At 32.7% G+C, this 17,908-nt stretch overlaps 1 protein-coding gene across 1 annotated transcript in view; it reads right to left on the reverse strand.

Annotated features, from left to right (window-relative positions):
• Positions 1 to 1,224: 1,224 nt before the first annotated feature.
• Positions 1,225 to 17,908, reverse strand: part of LOC115877282 — a 394,155-nt gene continuing 377,471 nt past the window's right edge. The window contains exons 14-15 of the mRNA XM_030893418.1: positions 15,379 to 15,508; positions 1,225 to 3,118 (exon numbers count right to left, since the gene is read on the reverse strand). Of these exons, the coding sequence (XP_030749278.1) occupies positions 1,834 to 3,118; positions 15,379 to 15,508 (1,415 nt within the window). The 3' untranslated portion in view covers positions 1,225 to 1,833. The remainder of the gene's footprint in view (positions 3,119 to 15,378; positions 15,509 to 17,908) is intronic.

The following is a 17,908-nucleotide window of genomic DNA, read 5'->3' on the forward strand; positions in this document are numbered from 1 at the left end:
TGATCAAAAGATATAATTTCTGGTAATTTTAGTTTAGGTGCCTTTAGAACTTTGGTATTTATAAATATTATCGTATTGTTGTCAATTTGTTAAATATAATTGAGTTTGCATATACAGGGCGAGTTTTAAGGCCTCAGGAAGACGACTATGAGGTTTCTTTATAAAAAATGAAAATAATTATTAGAAGTTTTTTTAGAAAAATTCTTAAATTTTCAGTTAAAAAATATATCTTGATAATATGACAACATATACAGGGTGGTCCGAACTCTATTCCGGAAACTTTGGCAGCATTTTGCAGAGAAACTTGATTTTGATGTCAATATGATTCCTATTTGTAGGAGGCGCCACCTACATGTGTTTTAAATGTTTTGAAGAGTAATAACTTTTTGTCCATAACTGTATAAAAATACTGAGTGAAAAAATATACATTTACCATGTTTTTTACGTCGTAAAATGTATCTTAGTAAAAATCACTACGAGCTATCGTTCTCAAGATATTTAGAGTGGAAATAGCCTATACATGTCATTATTGACAAAAACTAAACATGTTGAGTAGATAGTTATTGACTGAAATGATAAATTTGGGAAATTTTAAAATAAATCATAAATTTTTCGAAAAAATGGGGATAAAACAATTTCTGTTGAACTTTTGGCACAAAAATATTTAAAATTTATGATTTCAGTCTAATAACTATTTAGCCAACATGCTTAATTTATGTCAACGATGACAGGTATTGATAATTTTGATTCCGAATATCTCGACAACCAGTACTAGTAGCGATTTTTACCAAGAGATCTTTTTTACGTAAAAAAAGTCGTAAATGTATATTTTTTCACTCAGTAGTTTTATACAGGTACGGACGAAAAGTTATTACTCTTCAAATCAGTTAAAACATATGTAGGTGGCGCCCTCTACAAGTAGGAGTCATATTGACATCAAAATCAAATTTCTCATGTCAAAAAACTCCCAGACACCAATTTCATCCAAATATTATTTATTTGGAAAAAATCGAAATAAAAATGAAACTTCAACACCCTGTATCTCCGAAAGTAACCAATTTAGGAGAAACAAAACTTTTTTTACTTATTTTTATGTGTAGAATATGCTGCCAAAGTTTCCGGAATACAGTTCGGACCACCATCTATTTTAGTTTAAATTTATTGAAACGAAAAAAACAGAAAAAAAAAATCGAGTAGTTTTCAATTTTTTTTTAATATTCACGGCTATATTATACATTTTTGAAAAACTACAAAGAGAAAATATTTGCACTTATTTAAGACTCACCCTGTATAATAAATATGAGATTCACAACGAATGTCATGTAGATTTTAGAAAAATCTGTGATTTTAAAAATTATATTTTTATTAAATTTGTGTGTAAATGAAGGAGTTCCAGAAAATTTAAGAAGAAATTGACTTTTCAAAAAATATAAGGCTTTTTATATCAAATTTTTCGATTTAACGTTTCCCCTGCAAACGTATTTACTTAAAACACCTTAACTAAAATAAAATGTATCCCTCTAAATGGTACTTATCAAAGTTTACGAATTTAGAAATGTCTCTTTCAAGAAGAAAATGTTTGCTTTTTAAAAACTGTTCCGAAAAAATAATACAAATGAAATGTATACTTTTGACCACAGTTTTCATCTGTTATTTTCTAAACTTCTTACTCTAAAATAAGCGTGTTAGATCTATCGCTAGATTTTCTCAGTTTCATAGTTCCGAAGTTGGAGCTACACCTGGAAAAGAAAATGCAAAAATTTCCCAAACAAATTCATCCGAATCAATTCATTCAAGCAAGACTACTAGAAAAAAGGTGCAAATTAAACAAAACTACTTTCTAGCGGAGGAATCCAATCCCCACAAATCATACCATGGACCGTACATATTACCATTTAACGCAGATTTTTCATCATATTTTGAGTTGAATTCTGAATTTTTTAACCTCCTTTGAAGAGTCTCCCCATATTCCATCAAACTAATATCTTGCTCGTAATTTGATCCTTTACTGTTGGTTTTAGTCAATTTTGTTCTAGGCAAAAACTGTCTGTTATCACCCACGTCAGAAAGTTCATCGTTAGTCGATTCGTAATGTTTCGATCTTTTCTCTCTTTTTTCGTTGTTTATTCTATTTCTTTCCATCACTTCTTTATCGTTTGTTCGATTCTCGTGTCGAGGTTTAGGTTTGCGTTCTTTTTTAGTCGACTCGGAATAATATTCTTCAGTTTGTTTTGTGTTGTCGTTATCAACACCAAGCCCAAACGTTTTAAACTCCATTATCTCTTTTTCGCGAGACCTAGTTTGCCTGGTATTCCTGTCATTCTTTTCGCGTTCTTTGTTATTGATAACCTCACCATTCTTTGTCGGAGAATACTTGCTGGTTTTTGAGAGTTTCTCTAACTTTTTACCTATTTCAGCTACATTAGGGAAGTGAGTGTCTCCTTTTCTGAGTTTTTGATCATCTACCACGATGCTGTACGGATCATCGCTGGTCATGTCTGATGCAAAATCCGATTCTGCTACTGAAATGTCATCACTGTATTGACGAAGGATGTTTTTCCTGTTTACTGTTCTCATCATTAATCCATCGCCATCATCGTCATAAAACTGATCCATGAAGTTCGAATTTTGCGGTGTTTCTCCGTATATATCTTCGTCCATTTCGATATTACTGTGCTGTTGGAGGCTTAGTTTTTGACGGGAAGATTTCGGTGTTTTCGGTGCTTTCTGTTGCTTTTCCTGTACTATCCCGTTGTCTTTGTTGTTAATAGTTCTGTCAGAGTCGTTAGACTGATCCCTGCTTACTCTCCGAACTCGCTGCTGACTAGGGGCTTTAGCTTTATTGTTTTTCTCGTCCAAATCCACCAAATCTCGGTGTTTCCACAGCGCCATGCCTTCCAGAATATCGTCCGATCCACTCTTGCCAAATTTCCAGAAGGATTTCGTGCGTTTGACCTTCACTTTACTGACATCTGGATTGTCAGATGCGTAGTAACGGTTCTCCACTAGATCTCCGTGGCTGTTTGACAGTTTGTGTTTGGGGCGGGGGGTGTGCGGAGATTTCGGATGTAGGAGGGTGTTGTTGTTAGTGTCCCCTTGTATGTCTCTTCTGGATCGGCTGGAAAATGGAGCAAAAGGAAAAAGAAATAAAAGCTAAGTAGGCGCAAATAAAAATAATAATATTCTAACTACCCTCAAATATTATACCAAGTTATATAATAATATCGCCATATTGTTTTTTCTCATGCTGACATAAATGTAAGAAAATTTTATCTTAGTTTGTATGTTAATGGAAATTCTTGCTTTGCTTGATCATCACCATTACAAATGATTAATCCGACGCGAACGAAGTCGCGGGTACACACTAGTACAAGATAAATCTGATTGTTTCAAGTTAAGGTTAAGTCCAGGTCTTTTAACATTGTGGTTATTTTGACACTGTTTACTATATATTCAAACTTGTGAACAAACAATTTCATTAATTTTCAACATCTATCTATCTATCTACTTGACAACAGAAATATAACTTGGCTAAGAAATCCACAGAAATTAAAAACATATATTTTATGATTTTACCGTATTATTAAAAGTACAAACAACTGAAATGTGAAGCTAAAGTAATAAACATAAATTATTTTCAACAAAACTGCAAACCTTGAATGTAATGTAATGATAACTCGTAAACGAGCTAATCAAAAATATCTAAAGTTATTCTTTTGAATGTGGGTTTTAGTGCTCTTTAATAAACCTAAATAGAATTATTCTCTAAAATAATTAGGGAAGCCAATAATTGACTCCATTAAAATTTACATGGGATTTTCTATGTCCCGTCCGACGATGCAACACCCGGTATAACAAGATAGCAATAATTACTTTGAGAATGGACGCTTTAAACATTTTTTTGGCTATTTTTCAACGAGGGCGGTTTAAATTTTGAAAGATTTTATAATTTTTGAAAATTCTGACTTTGATAAGAGAAAATTATTTGTGTTATTGTTTGGCAGCTGTTCTTAGCAACCGCTATAGCAGCGCCAGATCGCGTACAACGGTCGCGACCCAAAAAAATTATATAATTTTGACAATCTAAATTTATATCCTTTATCTATAACACCACCCGGTATATTAAAATAAGCGAACTGTCAACTACTTCCGGATAAACTGGAAATGGGCTGAAGCAGAAAATATTTCAAAACTAGAAATATTCAAACTTGAAACATTCGAATTCGTACATAAATAATTAGATTCTAAAAACTTTTAGTGACCCATTTGCTTAAAAATATCCTGTATATATTATACAGGGTGTCATTGAAATGGTGTAAAAAAGATCGGAGGGTGATAGTTAGGGGCACTAAAAGGGTGAATTTAAAAAAACGGTTGTATTGAAATTGCAGGCTTAAAAAACGAGATAAGACTACGAAAAAAAATCCTCTGCTATAAATTTTGACCCTAAATCAATTGGTGATACTGAAAAATTATTTGGAAAAGCGGAAAGGGTAGTTTTTGCAAGGGTAGGGGGTTATTTCGTGAATAACTTTTTTGAGGTTATTTTTTTTGCAACGTGGGTTCATTTTTTGAAAACTACATACTCTTTCCTACAAAAAAAGGTACTCTTGTTGCACATCGCCCAGAGCGATGGTTTTCGAGAAAATTGAAAGCAAACAGATTGCTCTGATGGGTTGCTAACTGGTTAATCAACCCTAACTTATAAAAGTTATGGCGGTTCAAAAGTAACCAAGTAGTTATTAAATAATTAACTGGAAAATCAAAATTTCATGATTTCTAAGACATCTTATTGCTTTAAAAACGAAATAAACTTTTATGGTTTTAAAAAAATTTGGTTTGCTCAATGCCGATTAATACTGAAAAGCAACTACGGCAACGCATTATTGATTGTTCCAATCAAATTCGGACAACACCAAGGATATTCCGCAGGATATCTACGCAGATCGTGGAAAAGAAGATCAGACGTATACATTGAAATGAATGGTGATCACACTTTGAACATTTACTATGAATGAATTAAAGAATGCATTATTTTAATAAGGAATTTTGGTAATTGGATTATTTCGTTTTTTAAAGCAATAAGATGTTTTAAAAATGATGAAATTTTGATTTTTCAATTAATTATTTGATAACTACTTGGTTACTTTTGAACCGCCATAACTTTCATAAGTTTATTTTGATTAACCAGTTAGGAAGCCATCAGAGCAAATTCTTTGTCTTCAATTTTCTCGAAAACCATCGCTCTGGACGATGTGCAACAAGAGTACCTTTTTTGTAGGAAAAAGTATGTAGTTTTCAAAAAATGAACCCACGTTGCAAAAAAATAACCTCAAAAAAAGTTATTCACGAAAAAAACCTATCCTTGCAAAAACTACCCTTTCCGCTTTTCCAAATAATTTTTCAGTATCACCATTTGATTTAGGGCCAACATTTATGGGAGAGGATTTTTTTTCGAAATTTTATCTCGTTATTTAAGCCTACAATTTTAAAACAAGCGTTTTTTAAATACGCCCTTTCAGTGCCCCTAACTCCCTTAATATGCATTTTCTGCCCTATACTTACAGGAACTTTTTTTACTATTTTTAGGAGTACCATCACCCCCCGATTTTTTTTACACCATTTCAATGACACCCTGTATATCACTTTCAAGTTGTAAATCGACAAGAAAGAAAGAAAAACGAAAAAAAGAAAGAGAAATTGTTCAAGAATCTGCGATTTGTCTCGGCAGCTAAATAGTTTCAAATTAAAACAACTGACAAGAGAGAGATTGTGACAAGAAAAGGTCTCAAATTCCCGACTATTATTAAGCAATTCCGAGTAACGTCTAGTCGTAACAAAGCGCCTTTTAAAAGCTTTCTACGTTGGGGGAGTGAGGACTATGGCGCCCCCTTCTATCTCGCGAGAATAAATGAAAAAGAATAAAAGAATAGAAGAAAAGACTGGGCGAAGAGTACACCGATAAAAATATTCAGTTCAATTTGCCTGGGCATAAATAGAATATATATTTTTGTTCGGTACTACTGTATATTACAGTTGAGGGTTGGAACCTTTGGTGTTACACAGCAAAATAAAAACACTAAATCACCACAATACACCAAAACACTTTTACTTTTACACTGGACACGCGTTTCGCTAACCATGTTAGCATCATCAGCAGATGATTATAAACTAAAATACAATCTACAAGTTGAGCGTTTATATACTCGCTCAGTGGGCAGAGTGGGCGTGGTAAAATCTAGCCAACCGAGTCAGAGCCCACCGAGCGTAACAGTTAAATTTCCGCCACTAGAGTAGTACAAGATACAAAGAACTTGAAGGAATTGGCAACAGGCAATTAGATGCATATGAAAGCATCAGAATTAATAAATGTAAAGATAGTATGAACAGAGACAAGGGTCCAATTCCTTCAAGTTCTTTGTTCCTACTACTTTAGTAGCGGAAATTTAACTGTTACGCTCGGTGGGTTCTGACTCGGTTGGCTAGATTTTGCCACGCCCACTCGGTGTCCACTGAGCCAGTATATAAACGCTCAAGTTCTAGATTGTATTTTAGTTTATAATCATCTGCTGATGATGCTAACATGGTTAGCGAAACGCGCGTCCAGTGTAAAAGTAAAAGTGTTTTGGTGTATTGTGGTGATTTAGTGTTTTTATTTTACTACTCTATATTCTAAGATAAATAATAAGGAGCGATCATCACAACCTTAAATTTTGATGTATTTTAAACTTTCATATATTGTGTTTTAGTGGATCTATTTTGATGATCTTTTGAGCAATTTGTAGCTAAATTATTTGACTTTTTAGTAACTCTTTCTGAATTAAAAATGAAAGTTTCCATCTGTCAATTATACGAGGGAACACAAAATGTTGTATTTCGGTGAAAGTTTGTAACAGCTGTTCGAGCTACAATTTAACAATAATTTACAAGATACAGAGTGTCCCAAATAAGTAAAAAAATGTTATAGTTGTAATTTTTTAAAGAGAACACCCTGTATATTATTCTATTTTTAGATTCTACGATTAAAAATAAAGGTAAATTTGATTTAAGTTTTATCACAATGAAACCTTACCGTTTTTTAAATATTTTCAATTTTGTGAAATTGCAGCAAAAATTTAAGGCTCCATTTCTCCAAGTGTATCAAAGTTTTTAGTACTAAATCTTTCCTGAAGATTATTTATTGGGCTGATGTTATGTTGCAATAATAAAAAATTATACCTACCTTATTGAGAGTGTCCAAAATTTATATTAATTACTAACTTTAAAAGACAATAACTTGTTTAATTTTAAATCGAACACCCTCTATATTTTAAGAGAATCAGATGTACAATTTAACTGTTCATCAAATTGTATAATTCCATTTTTTTACCCATCTTCTTCAAGTTTTCGTAGAAAATGCATTTTCCTTATAATTTAGAACTCATTTATCTTATACCTATCGAAATCGTTCCGGATTTCTATTTTTTTACGGACTTTGGAACCCCCTGGGAACCCTCTCCACCGCTACCTAGCCAGCGGACGCCCCTTGGGCAACTCAACTTCGTTGATACAATCGGTTATTAATGAATCGGAGCTTAAGGAAATCGTATCCCATTTTGTACGCGGGAGGCAGGGGTATTAGGAATATGTCTGCGTGTAGTGGTATTTTTCCTATAGATATCTAATTCCAGGCAATTATTATTATTTCTAATAACTAATACATCTAGAAATGGTAATCTGTCGTTGTTCTCAATTTCATGCGTAAATTTAATGGAAGGAAAACGAAAAGATATGAAATAGAAAGAGATTACATTAGGAATGTAGCTGAGTATAATGGATATTCTCCTTCACTAGTTGATAAAATAATTAGAAAACGTAGGTAGAGGTTAATGATTTCTGAAAATTCGACTTTTCAAGTGGAAAAAGATACGTCAAAATATTTTTCAGTACCGTTTGATAGAGAGTTATCCCGTGGTCTAAAAGGTATTTTTAAGAATATCAATTATAAACTTGTGTATAGTGCTAATAATAAATTACAACAATTATTAGGTGATCCAAAGGATAAAACGCCTCCACTGGAAAGGTCGGACATTTATGAAATTTCTTGTAAAGATTGTAATCAGAAATATGTTGGGCAAACTAGAAGATCAATATTAACTAAATTTAAAGAACATTTAGCTCAGATAAGATATGGAAGACCGGATAAATCTTGCGTTGCCGAACATATTGTTGATAAAGAACACTGTATAGATCTTAATAATTTAAAATTAATTAAACAAGTCTCAAATTACGGGCAATTAGATGCATATGAAAGCATCAGAATTAATAAATGTAAAGATAGTATGAACAGAGACAACGGTCCAATTCCTTCAAGTTCTTTGTTCCTACTACTCTAGTGGCGGAAATTTAACTGTTACGCTCGGTGGGTTCTGACTCGGTTAGCTAGATTTTGCCACGCCCACTCGGTGCCCACTGTATTTTAGTTTATTGTATTTTAGTTTATAATCATCTGCTGATGATGCTAACATGGTTAGCAAAACGCGCGTCCAGTGTAAAAGTAAAAGTGTTTTGGTGTATTGTGGTGATTTAGTGTTTTTATTTTACTACTGTATATTCTAAAATAAATAATAAAGAGCGATCATCACAACCTTAAATTTTAATGTATTTTAAACTTTCATATATTGTGTTAAATAAATTTATATTTGTGTTTTAGTGGATCTATTTTGATGATTTTTTGAGCAATTTGTAGCTAAATTATTTGACTTTTTAGTATCTCTTTCTGAATTAAAAATGAAAGTTTTCATCTGTCAATTATACCAGGGAACACAAAATGTTGTTATTTCGGTGAAAGTTTGTAACAGCTGTTAGAGCTGCAATTTAACAATAATTTTACAAGATACAGAGTGTCCCAAATAAGTAAAAAATGTTATAGTTGTAATTTTTTAAAGAGAACACCCTGTCTATTATTCTATTTTTAGATTCTACGATTAAAATAAAGGTAAATTTGATTAAGTTTTATCACAATGAAACCTTACCGTTTTTTTAAATATTTTCAATTTTGTGAAATTGCAGCAAAAAATTTAAGGCTCCACTTCTCCAAGTGAATCAAAGTTTTTAGTACTAAATCTTTCCTGAAGATTATTTATTGGTCAGATGTTATGTTGCAATAATAAAAATTATACTACCTTATAGAGAGTGTCCAAAAATTTATATTAAATAATTACTAACTTTAAAAGACAATAACTTGTTTAATTTAAATAGAACACCCTGTATATTTTAAGAGAATCAGATGTACAATTTAATTGTCTATCAAATTGTATAATTCCATTTTTTACCTATCTCTTCAAGTTTTCGTAGAAAATGCATTTTCTTATAATTTAGAACTCATTTATCTTATACCTATCGAATATTTTAGATTATTTTTAAAGAGGTAGCAAATGGGGGGATTCATAGAGTACCAGATACTAATATTATCAATATAGTTTGTTTATTTCATTAAAAAAATAAAAAACTGTTTAAATATTTTTTTTTTGTTAAAGGGAACCAGTTAATTGAGTGTTTAAGTTAATTAATAATAATTGCTCCAAATACTAAAAAACTGAATTTTGTATGTGTATTAGAGAGTGTGACACCTTATAAATATTATTTAATTTTTTTACAAATACTTATTTATAACATCAGAAATAACTTATTATTATATTGATTTCTGATTCAAATCAACATTTATTTCGAATAATTTATTAAAATTAAAACAATTAAGTATGTAATTAACTGATTTTTGGGCAGAAATAATGGTGGTATATTTAATTGATACTATTTTGCAAAGATTTAAAATAATTTTCTTTTTGTAAACAAATGGGCTTGCAATATTATTGCAAGCCCATTTGTTTAAATACCCAAAATGTTAAATACCAATTTGTTTAAATACCCAAATTATTTTTACAACCTGTACATTTTGTACAGAACGTCTGTCCGTTCTGTAGCTACGGGGTATCCGTGAGAGGGGAAACGATATTCTCTCCATGTTTTTCGTAAAAAATTAGACGACGCGTCCCATCAATGAAAATTCGACAAATTTGCACGTAACCAATAAAATTAGTGGGCGGAGCGATTTACGGTGACGTACTCGTCAAGTCGACGTATAAAATATATTGCTGTTTATTTAAATGTTTTTTGTCCGCATTCCTTTCATAGACACAGATCCAGCAGACGTACTTTACACATGTTGCTTTCAAAAAATCTAAAATGTCAATATTTCATAGGTATATCATAAAATTATATACGGATTCTTGCCAGTTAACTGCTGATATAGAAATTTAATTCCCCGTTGTGTTTGTCATAATGCGGATCAACCTGCTCTCACTACAGGTTTCGGAGCCCTACTCCATTATCCGATGAGCTTGGGCAGACACCACAAAATGACAACCATAGCGCAGAGTAGTTAATTCCGACTTGTCGGAAAGTGTCGGTTAGATATTAAGTCCCGAACGGGAGATAGCGGCCTGCGTGCAATGGTAGTACTTTCTAAAACTATGATACCCTTGGAGAAATGAAGCCTTAAATTTTTAACTGCAATTTCACAAAATTGAAAATATTTCAAAAACGGTAAGGTTTAAGTGTGATAAACCTTAACCAAAATTTACCTTTTTTTCAATCGTAGAATCTAAAAATAGAATAATATACAGGGTGTTCCATTTAAAAAATACAACTATAATATTTTTACTTATTTGGGACATCATGTATCTTGTAAAATTATTTTTAAATTGTAGCTGTAATAGTCATTCAACGAACCCAAAACTTACAATTTGTAAAAATCTTATCGTTTAGCTACTCGTGTGTGGTGAACAACCCTGTACCTATATCAAACATTAAAATACATAAAAAATTTGAGGTGTTTGTTTTTCGTGCCGGTAAGAGCAAATTTCTCTATGGGTAATGTGTTTTAGCGTCAGTATCCCAATCGTTAACCCTAATATCCTCTAGCACAGTATTGCCAGCTGTTTGAATCATTGTTAATTGCCCCGTATAAGAAAAACACGAAGATAAATACATTAGATTAAAGAGATTAAACATTTTTATCCGTGTAGAAAAAATGAGAGTTGATGCAGAGAGATGAACCTCGAGTTGCAAGGCCGCAGCAAAGTCACGCGAGTGAGGGGGGAGTTGTTCCCGCCACGCCGAATTGCAAATCACAGTCGTTTGTTCTCTATCTTCTCCCAGGGGAGCGCTGGGAGGCGCACCGGAGTGGGAGTGCACGGGCAATTCGTCACGATTTGGTAATAGCGCAAAGCGATTTTTCCTATTGTCGGGCGAGGTGCGATATTTTTATGTTAAATCGAGTTCGAATTGATGCGTTTTCGATGGAATTGCTTTTTTTCGAATGTTTATTTATGGTCTCTAGATGGATTTACTGGAATAGAGTCGTTCTATGATGATTAGTGGGACGGTACAGGATTAATGTGCAAACAATGATATATTTTATTATAGTCCACTAAAATTGTTCCCAAAAAAGGTTCTTTAGAGTAGCTTTGATTTCTGCCATTTTATAATTTTGGATTTCAAAAAAAATTTTAAAAATTAAAACTATATCATAAAGAAGCACTTTTTTCTGATAGTTTGTTTTTTGGTTCACTTCAATAGCTTTATTTGTATTAAACATATTCGCTTTTGAAGAAGATAATAACGATTTATTTGCACTTTTAGTATTAATATCATGCCTTTTCTTTTGATCCAACATCGTAGAAATCAACTTCTGGATTTAAAACTATTATGTACCAAACAAAGTAAAAAAAATAATATCAATATGACTATTCAATGATTGTAGATTGTATGGGGGAAGTTGGTTTTATCACCGGGCGACCTTATAGATCTATTGTATCCCCCTTTCTTGAGTTATAACTAGGGGTTCAATCCCAGACAATTTTATGTTGTCGGGATCTCGGGATTCTTAACCCCGAATCTCGGGATCTCGGGATTCAATCCTGGGATTTCAGTAATAATGTTACCAATGTTATTTTCAAAGAACATTTTATTAAATTTAACGTTAATTAGTTAAAACAAAAACAAAGTCGTTGGAACACAAAAATAAGTAAATATTCTTCTTAAACAACATTAAACACAAATTTAAAATCTCAAACAAAACAAAAAAGAAACTGGACTGATAATATTATTCCATATTTTTAAAAAAATAGCGCAAAAATATAATATTGTCTATTGTGTCATCTCCCATAGCAGAACGAAATTTTGTAACTATCAAGCCTGCTGACGAAAAACACCTTTCCGATTCTACACTTGTAGGCGGTATTGTACTTACGAGGTAGGTTTATTTTGTTTATTAGACCTTGTTTGATTTTAAACAAGAGTTTCGTATTTTTAGGGTCTTATGGACGGACTGTGTCCAAGGTACGGGTAGTGTTCCCTGTACCGTTATCTTATGGACGGACTGTGTCCAAGGTATGGGCAGGTGTCCCATATCTATGTATTGATTCCAAGGTTCGGGCATTATCCAAGATCCTAGTAGTGTTCCAAGGTACGGGTAGTGTCCCCATATTGCCACAGTATGGATGTAGCGTAAGCTCCATGCTGCTTCGTTCCCATTTCTCAGTCTAGTCAGTAGTTACGGCTGTATCAATTCATGGTGTCCTCATTCTGGCCCCCTTTTGTTGTATTGGATGGCCGAGTACAGAGATGCTAGTCCACCTCACGCTGTTACTGTTTGAATTAAGATTACATAAAGAACAGCTAAGTGTAATTAGTGATTTAAGAGAGAGAGTTCTAGTTTTACATTTAACATTTAAAACATTTTCAGTCTTAAACAATAATGTACATCTCTTAAGTAATATCGTACAGACTATGTTTAGTGGTTAGATTGTTAAGAACATTCATGTCGATTTAATATTTAAAATATGATTTAGATCTTAGGTTTCATTACATTACGTCTTGTAATGGTACTACTTTCATAGATATTTAGTACAACTCTTAACACCATTTTTTTGGCATATAATCACTATATATTTATTAGAACTCTACAATGTCATGTACCAGCAAAGAACATCATGAATAAATATAGTCATTAGTTTTAAGTAACATACAACTGTGTTTTCTTTCTCTGTTCATGCCTGGCGCCCAATATCTGTATTTTTTTATTTATTGTTATTGATTAGTTTTCTCTCTAGTGAAATACCTTACCCACGACTGCTCTTCGATGAAAAGCTGCCGTTCGCACTGGTAATGCTGACGAAAAACACCTTTCCGATTCTACACTTGTAGGCGGTATTGTACTTAAAAAATCAAAAGCTAGTTGTAAGTTTGTTCCACGTTGTCCACTCTTCTGGAACGTATCCATTTCATTTTTTATTTGGGCTTCCAAGTTTTCAGTTTTTGTTACTGGTGGCACTGTCATTCGATTTGAAATTTTTTTGGTTAACGCTTCATCTAGCCTCTCCGAAAATGACACGTCATCATTTAAGGCCTGGTACCTGTTCTGAATAGTAGCAATTGGAAAATCTTCATCCGATTCCGAACTATCTGAAGAATCTAATATGATTTTACTTGTTATATCTAGTCGTTTTAAGAGGTTTGCTACTTCTTGTTTCAAAAGTTTTTTATTATTCCGGGAATCAACGACGTATCGTTTGTCGGCGGCGCGGCGGCGGCGCTATAAGAAATTCAACTAAAAGGGAGTTTTTGTATATACAACCTTAAAAATAGCGTTTTACTACATTATATAAAATCCCGGGATCTGTTAATATTTTCCCGGGATCCCGGGATTGAAAAAATCCGATAAAAAACGTCGGGATCCCGGAATCCCGGGATTGAATCCCCTAGTTATAACTCATCATACCATCTCAGAGCTTTGCCAAAAGCCAGTACCTGCGACGGTTTTACAGAGGCTGGTTCTCCATCTCCGGTATCAGTTCTTCTCTAGGCATTCTTTAACCAACTTCGAACTGGTAACCTATTCAATAACTAGTTACTATTTCATGATAGTGATATTCGAAAAATAACAAATACTATATCACAGGAGTGTATTGATTAGGAACAAATTCAAAGGCATGTTTATAATTTTTGAGCATGTTTTAAATTTTAGGCTTGTTTGTTAAAAATACTATACCGGATGCGACTCAAATGTGGCTCACCCCTATAATTTTTTTTAGTTTTTTAGATAATAAAACGGCATTTGGTATGTTAGTATATGACATAAATTAGGATTGATTGAGGTATTCAATTGTTTTTGGTGACTTCCTGTTTCACGAACATGAATCACTCTGAATAGAATGACATATATGTCAACTTTTGACAATTTCTCTTAAGAGAAAATCGTATTTCAATCTAGAATCATGGCTGTGTTAAAAACACTAATTTTTAATCAAGGAGCCTTGGAAAAATACATTTGTCCTAGCCGGTTAAAAAATGCCCAAATCGTATTTTTAATCATATCTCAATTTTTTTTCAAATGGAACAAGGGTGGCTCATTAGCATATTTGAAAAAGCATTTTTTTACGAATAATTTGGTACCACACACTTGGTATTTTGAGTCAAATTGTCGTTATGAACCGCATGTTACAATTTCAAATAAAACATATGCCAAAATGTAAAAAAATTGACATATGATATGTTATTTCATCCATTTTCTATCGAATAAAGTAAGAAAATACCGAAGGTGTCATTTAAAAAGCAAAATGTATACTTATTTCCGGTGAAACAGGAAGTGACCAAAGACAATTTAATACGTCAATACGAATCATCCTTTATGTCATATACTAACACACCAAATCTCTTTTTTTTCTGAAAAAAATAAAAAAGTTATAGGGGTTAGCCACTCTTCAGACGCACCCGGTATATCCCTAATGTCTTTTTCAAAAGTGAATATCTCCAAAAGAAATAAAGCTCTTGAGATGAACCAAAAAACAAACTATTGAGAAAAAATTCACCCTTATGATAAAACGGTTTTAATTCTTCCTTACTTTATTGAACCATTTTCAGGGTGTTTTTTTTTCAAACTTTCGCAAAAATATCAACATTTTGATACTCCTCGTATAAGAGACAAATGGGGAGTTTACATTTTAATGTATAAAAAATCTAAAAAGCTAAATAATTTAGATTCAAATTGCTTAAAAAAAGCATGAAAATGTTTCTTCAATTCAGACTTGTACCTACTTTTCAACACAGTTTTAGTAGCTATTGAGATTTAAAATAAATCAACATATATTATTAGTCGGTATTCACTAAAAACTAATTTTCAAATCAATTTCTTTTTCTCTTTCTTTTTTCATGTTTTTTTTAATTAAATATGAAACTAATTATATAAACTACACAAAATTCTAATACTACAAAATAAGCAACATAACTAAGTCATACTGATACCTAGTTTTATAATTGGTAATAATTTGACCTTACCGAGGAGGCATTTTTGTTTGTCCAGCCATTGATTCGTCGTCCGAATAGTCAACTTCCGGCTGAGGTGGTGGATCGTTGGAGAATCCAGAATCGTTGCTAGAGTGCAGAGACACATTTCCAACAGGACCGCCTTAAATAAGAAACAATTTTAATTACGTTTTATTAATGTATGAACTGCTTGGAAAAGTCTTATATAAAAAATGTTCAAGTAAGTCAGATATGTTAATGAAACTTTCTTTTTTCATTTTATGGTTTCTGGTATTGTAACTTTTCTCTGTTGTAACTACATCTGCCTTAAGTGCTTCTTAATTTTATATCTTTTTGATTCGATAGAATTTATGCTTAAGATTCAACTCTTTAAATTAGGGTAATACCCTACTAGTACACACTTAAAACACAAAATTCTATACTTCTATTACACTTTAACAAATTTTGATACAAATTTTCACGCCTAGATTTTCTATGTAAAAAGTGCCTCTACAAAAAGTCCATTAAAAATGTGTTGCAAATATCTTGAAGCAAGACTACGACCCTACTTATTAGACTGCAATACCAAGACCAAGGCAGTCTTAGCCTAGTCTTGCATTTGCTCATAATTAAAAATATACTCACAGAATTTACTTTTAAGAATTTTTTATTCAAAATTGAGCTTTGGCATTATCGTAAACACAACTTTTTATTTAGTACTACATTTTATCAATTGCGTTATTTCTAATAAAAATAAAGTAAGCAAGGGAAGGAAATAGAAATAAAAAATGTGATTTCCTGCTTAGTTTAAATTTATCTATGATAGTACGCTGTCCATCTAATTTAATGTTTGTCTTTAATGCCATTTTTAATTAATATGCTATCTTCAGGACATTATTTGGACAACAACCGCCTAGAAAACCGTAACTGGACCTCGACTTTATCACCCGGAAAAATCCGGAAAGATAAAAGTCAACGCGTAAAAGGCCCTCTATCGGAATTCCCTGTTAATTATTCTTGTCCCCTTCTGTCGTCCTCGTCCTCAATAAGGGAGAGGAGTTAAGACGCAGGGATGACGTATATTGGATCCCAAACGACAGAAAATGGACCACTACGTGAGGTATTTTTAGAAAAATGCTGTTTCATTAAATGCTTTTAGTTCGATTAAAGGGAGACGTGCACTGAATCGACTCGACTCGACTCGACTAAGAGCTCTCGGCAGATTTCAGTACAGAGAAACAAATGTCATCATCAAACCGATTAACGATACTCCAAGTAGGTACTACTTAAAAGAATCATCGGGCCAGACATCGAGTCATCATCGGTTCGATGGTTCTTCTATTTTTGCTCTACCGGCGCACTCTCACGACTCGTCTACTTGGCAAGTACGCCAGCACAAACATTGTTTAAATCCTTGGCAAGTAAACAGTATAGTAGCATCGATGGATACCGGTCGTACGCCAATATTTGCGTACTTGACAAGTATCCGCACCTGTCCCCACTTCGTAAACAACATTGGCAAGTGTGGCGCTCACACGACATGTTCATTTCAACAAGTACGCCAGCACAAACATTGTTTAAATCCTTGGCAAGTAAACAGTATAGTCGCATCGATGGATACCGGTCGTCCCGAAATTGTCGTTCCTAGTGATTCTTTTTTCTTTTTAACAACTAACGTTTTTACAGCCAAGCAACCTTACAACCAACAACCAAACTTAAATCCATAAATTTCAAAATAGCGTCATTTGAAGACTACACGGGAAAAACCAGCTTTGTCCATTTTAATTGGAGTCGAGAAAAATGCAATTTAGTGCTTTTAAAGAAATATGTTATTTTTGGGTTGAATAGTTAGAAAAATATATATTACTACCAATTCTGAATTATTAATATTGTTAGTTATCGCCATATTCTGAAATACCGAAATAAAAATGTCAAAATGCAAAACAAAACAGGGGAAAAATCAGAGATATCCAATTAAAGGTTGTATAAAACCTAAATCTAAACTATTTTTTTTGTTGTAGGAAGAAAATTAATATTTAAGTAGGTTTTTATTAGAATACATAAATCGACTACATGTAATACTAATTGCAAGATGCATGCTTGTCCTCCATGCATAAAGACGACATCGCTGGTTTTTCCCATTTACACGTGGACTACTCTGGTTTTTCCCTTGTACGGCAAAATAACCAAGCTGTAATATCTCTGGAACTAAGCGTATTATTGCTTTCTTTTTTCTCGAATGACGTTAAGATTTGTCTATAAAGTTGTATCGTTATCTTAATTTCTGTGAAAATGTGACGTGTCTATTTTTTCCCGTGTAGTCTTCATTTGTCCACTCCATTTTTTGCTGTGGGAACGATTTGGGTATGTCGCCAATATTGAAGTTATTAATGTAAATTTGTTATTATATAATCTATTATTGTTTTAATGTTTTAAATTAGCCGCAATTAACTGGAAAAACACTACGATCCGGAAATAAACCGGACATACGCTATAACAGTACAATTATTTGCGCAGTCGTTTTTTTGCGCCTTGGCAAGTGTACGATTAATTATGATCGTTT

The sequence above is a fragment of the Sitophilus oryzae genome, unplaced genomic scaffold (assembly GCF_002938485.1).
Source record: "Sitophilus oryzae breed Bouriz unplaced genomic scaffold, Soryzae_2.0 scaffold_1443_pilon_pilon, whole genome shotgun sequence".
Classification (NCBI taxonomy): Eukaryota; Metazoa; Arthropoda; class Insecta; order Coleoptera; family Curculionidae; genus Sitophilus; species Sitophilus oryzae.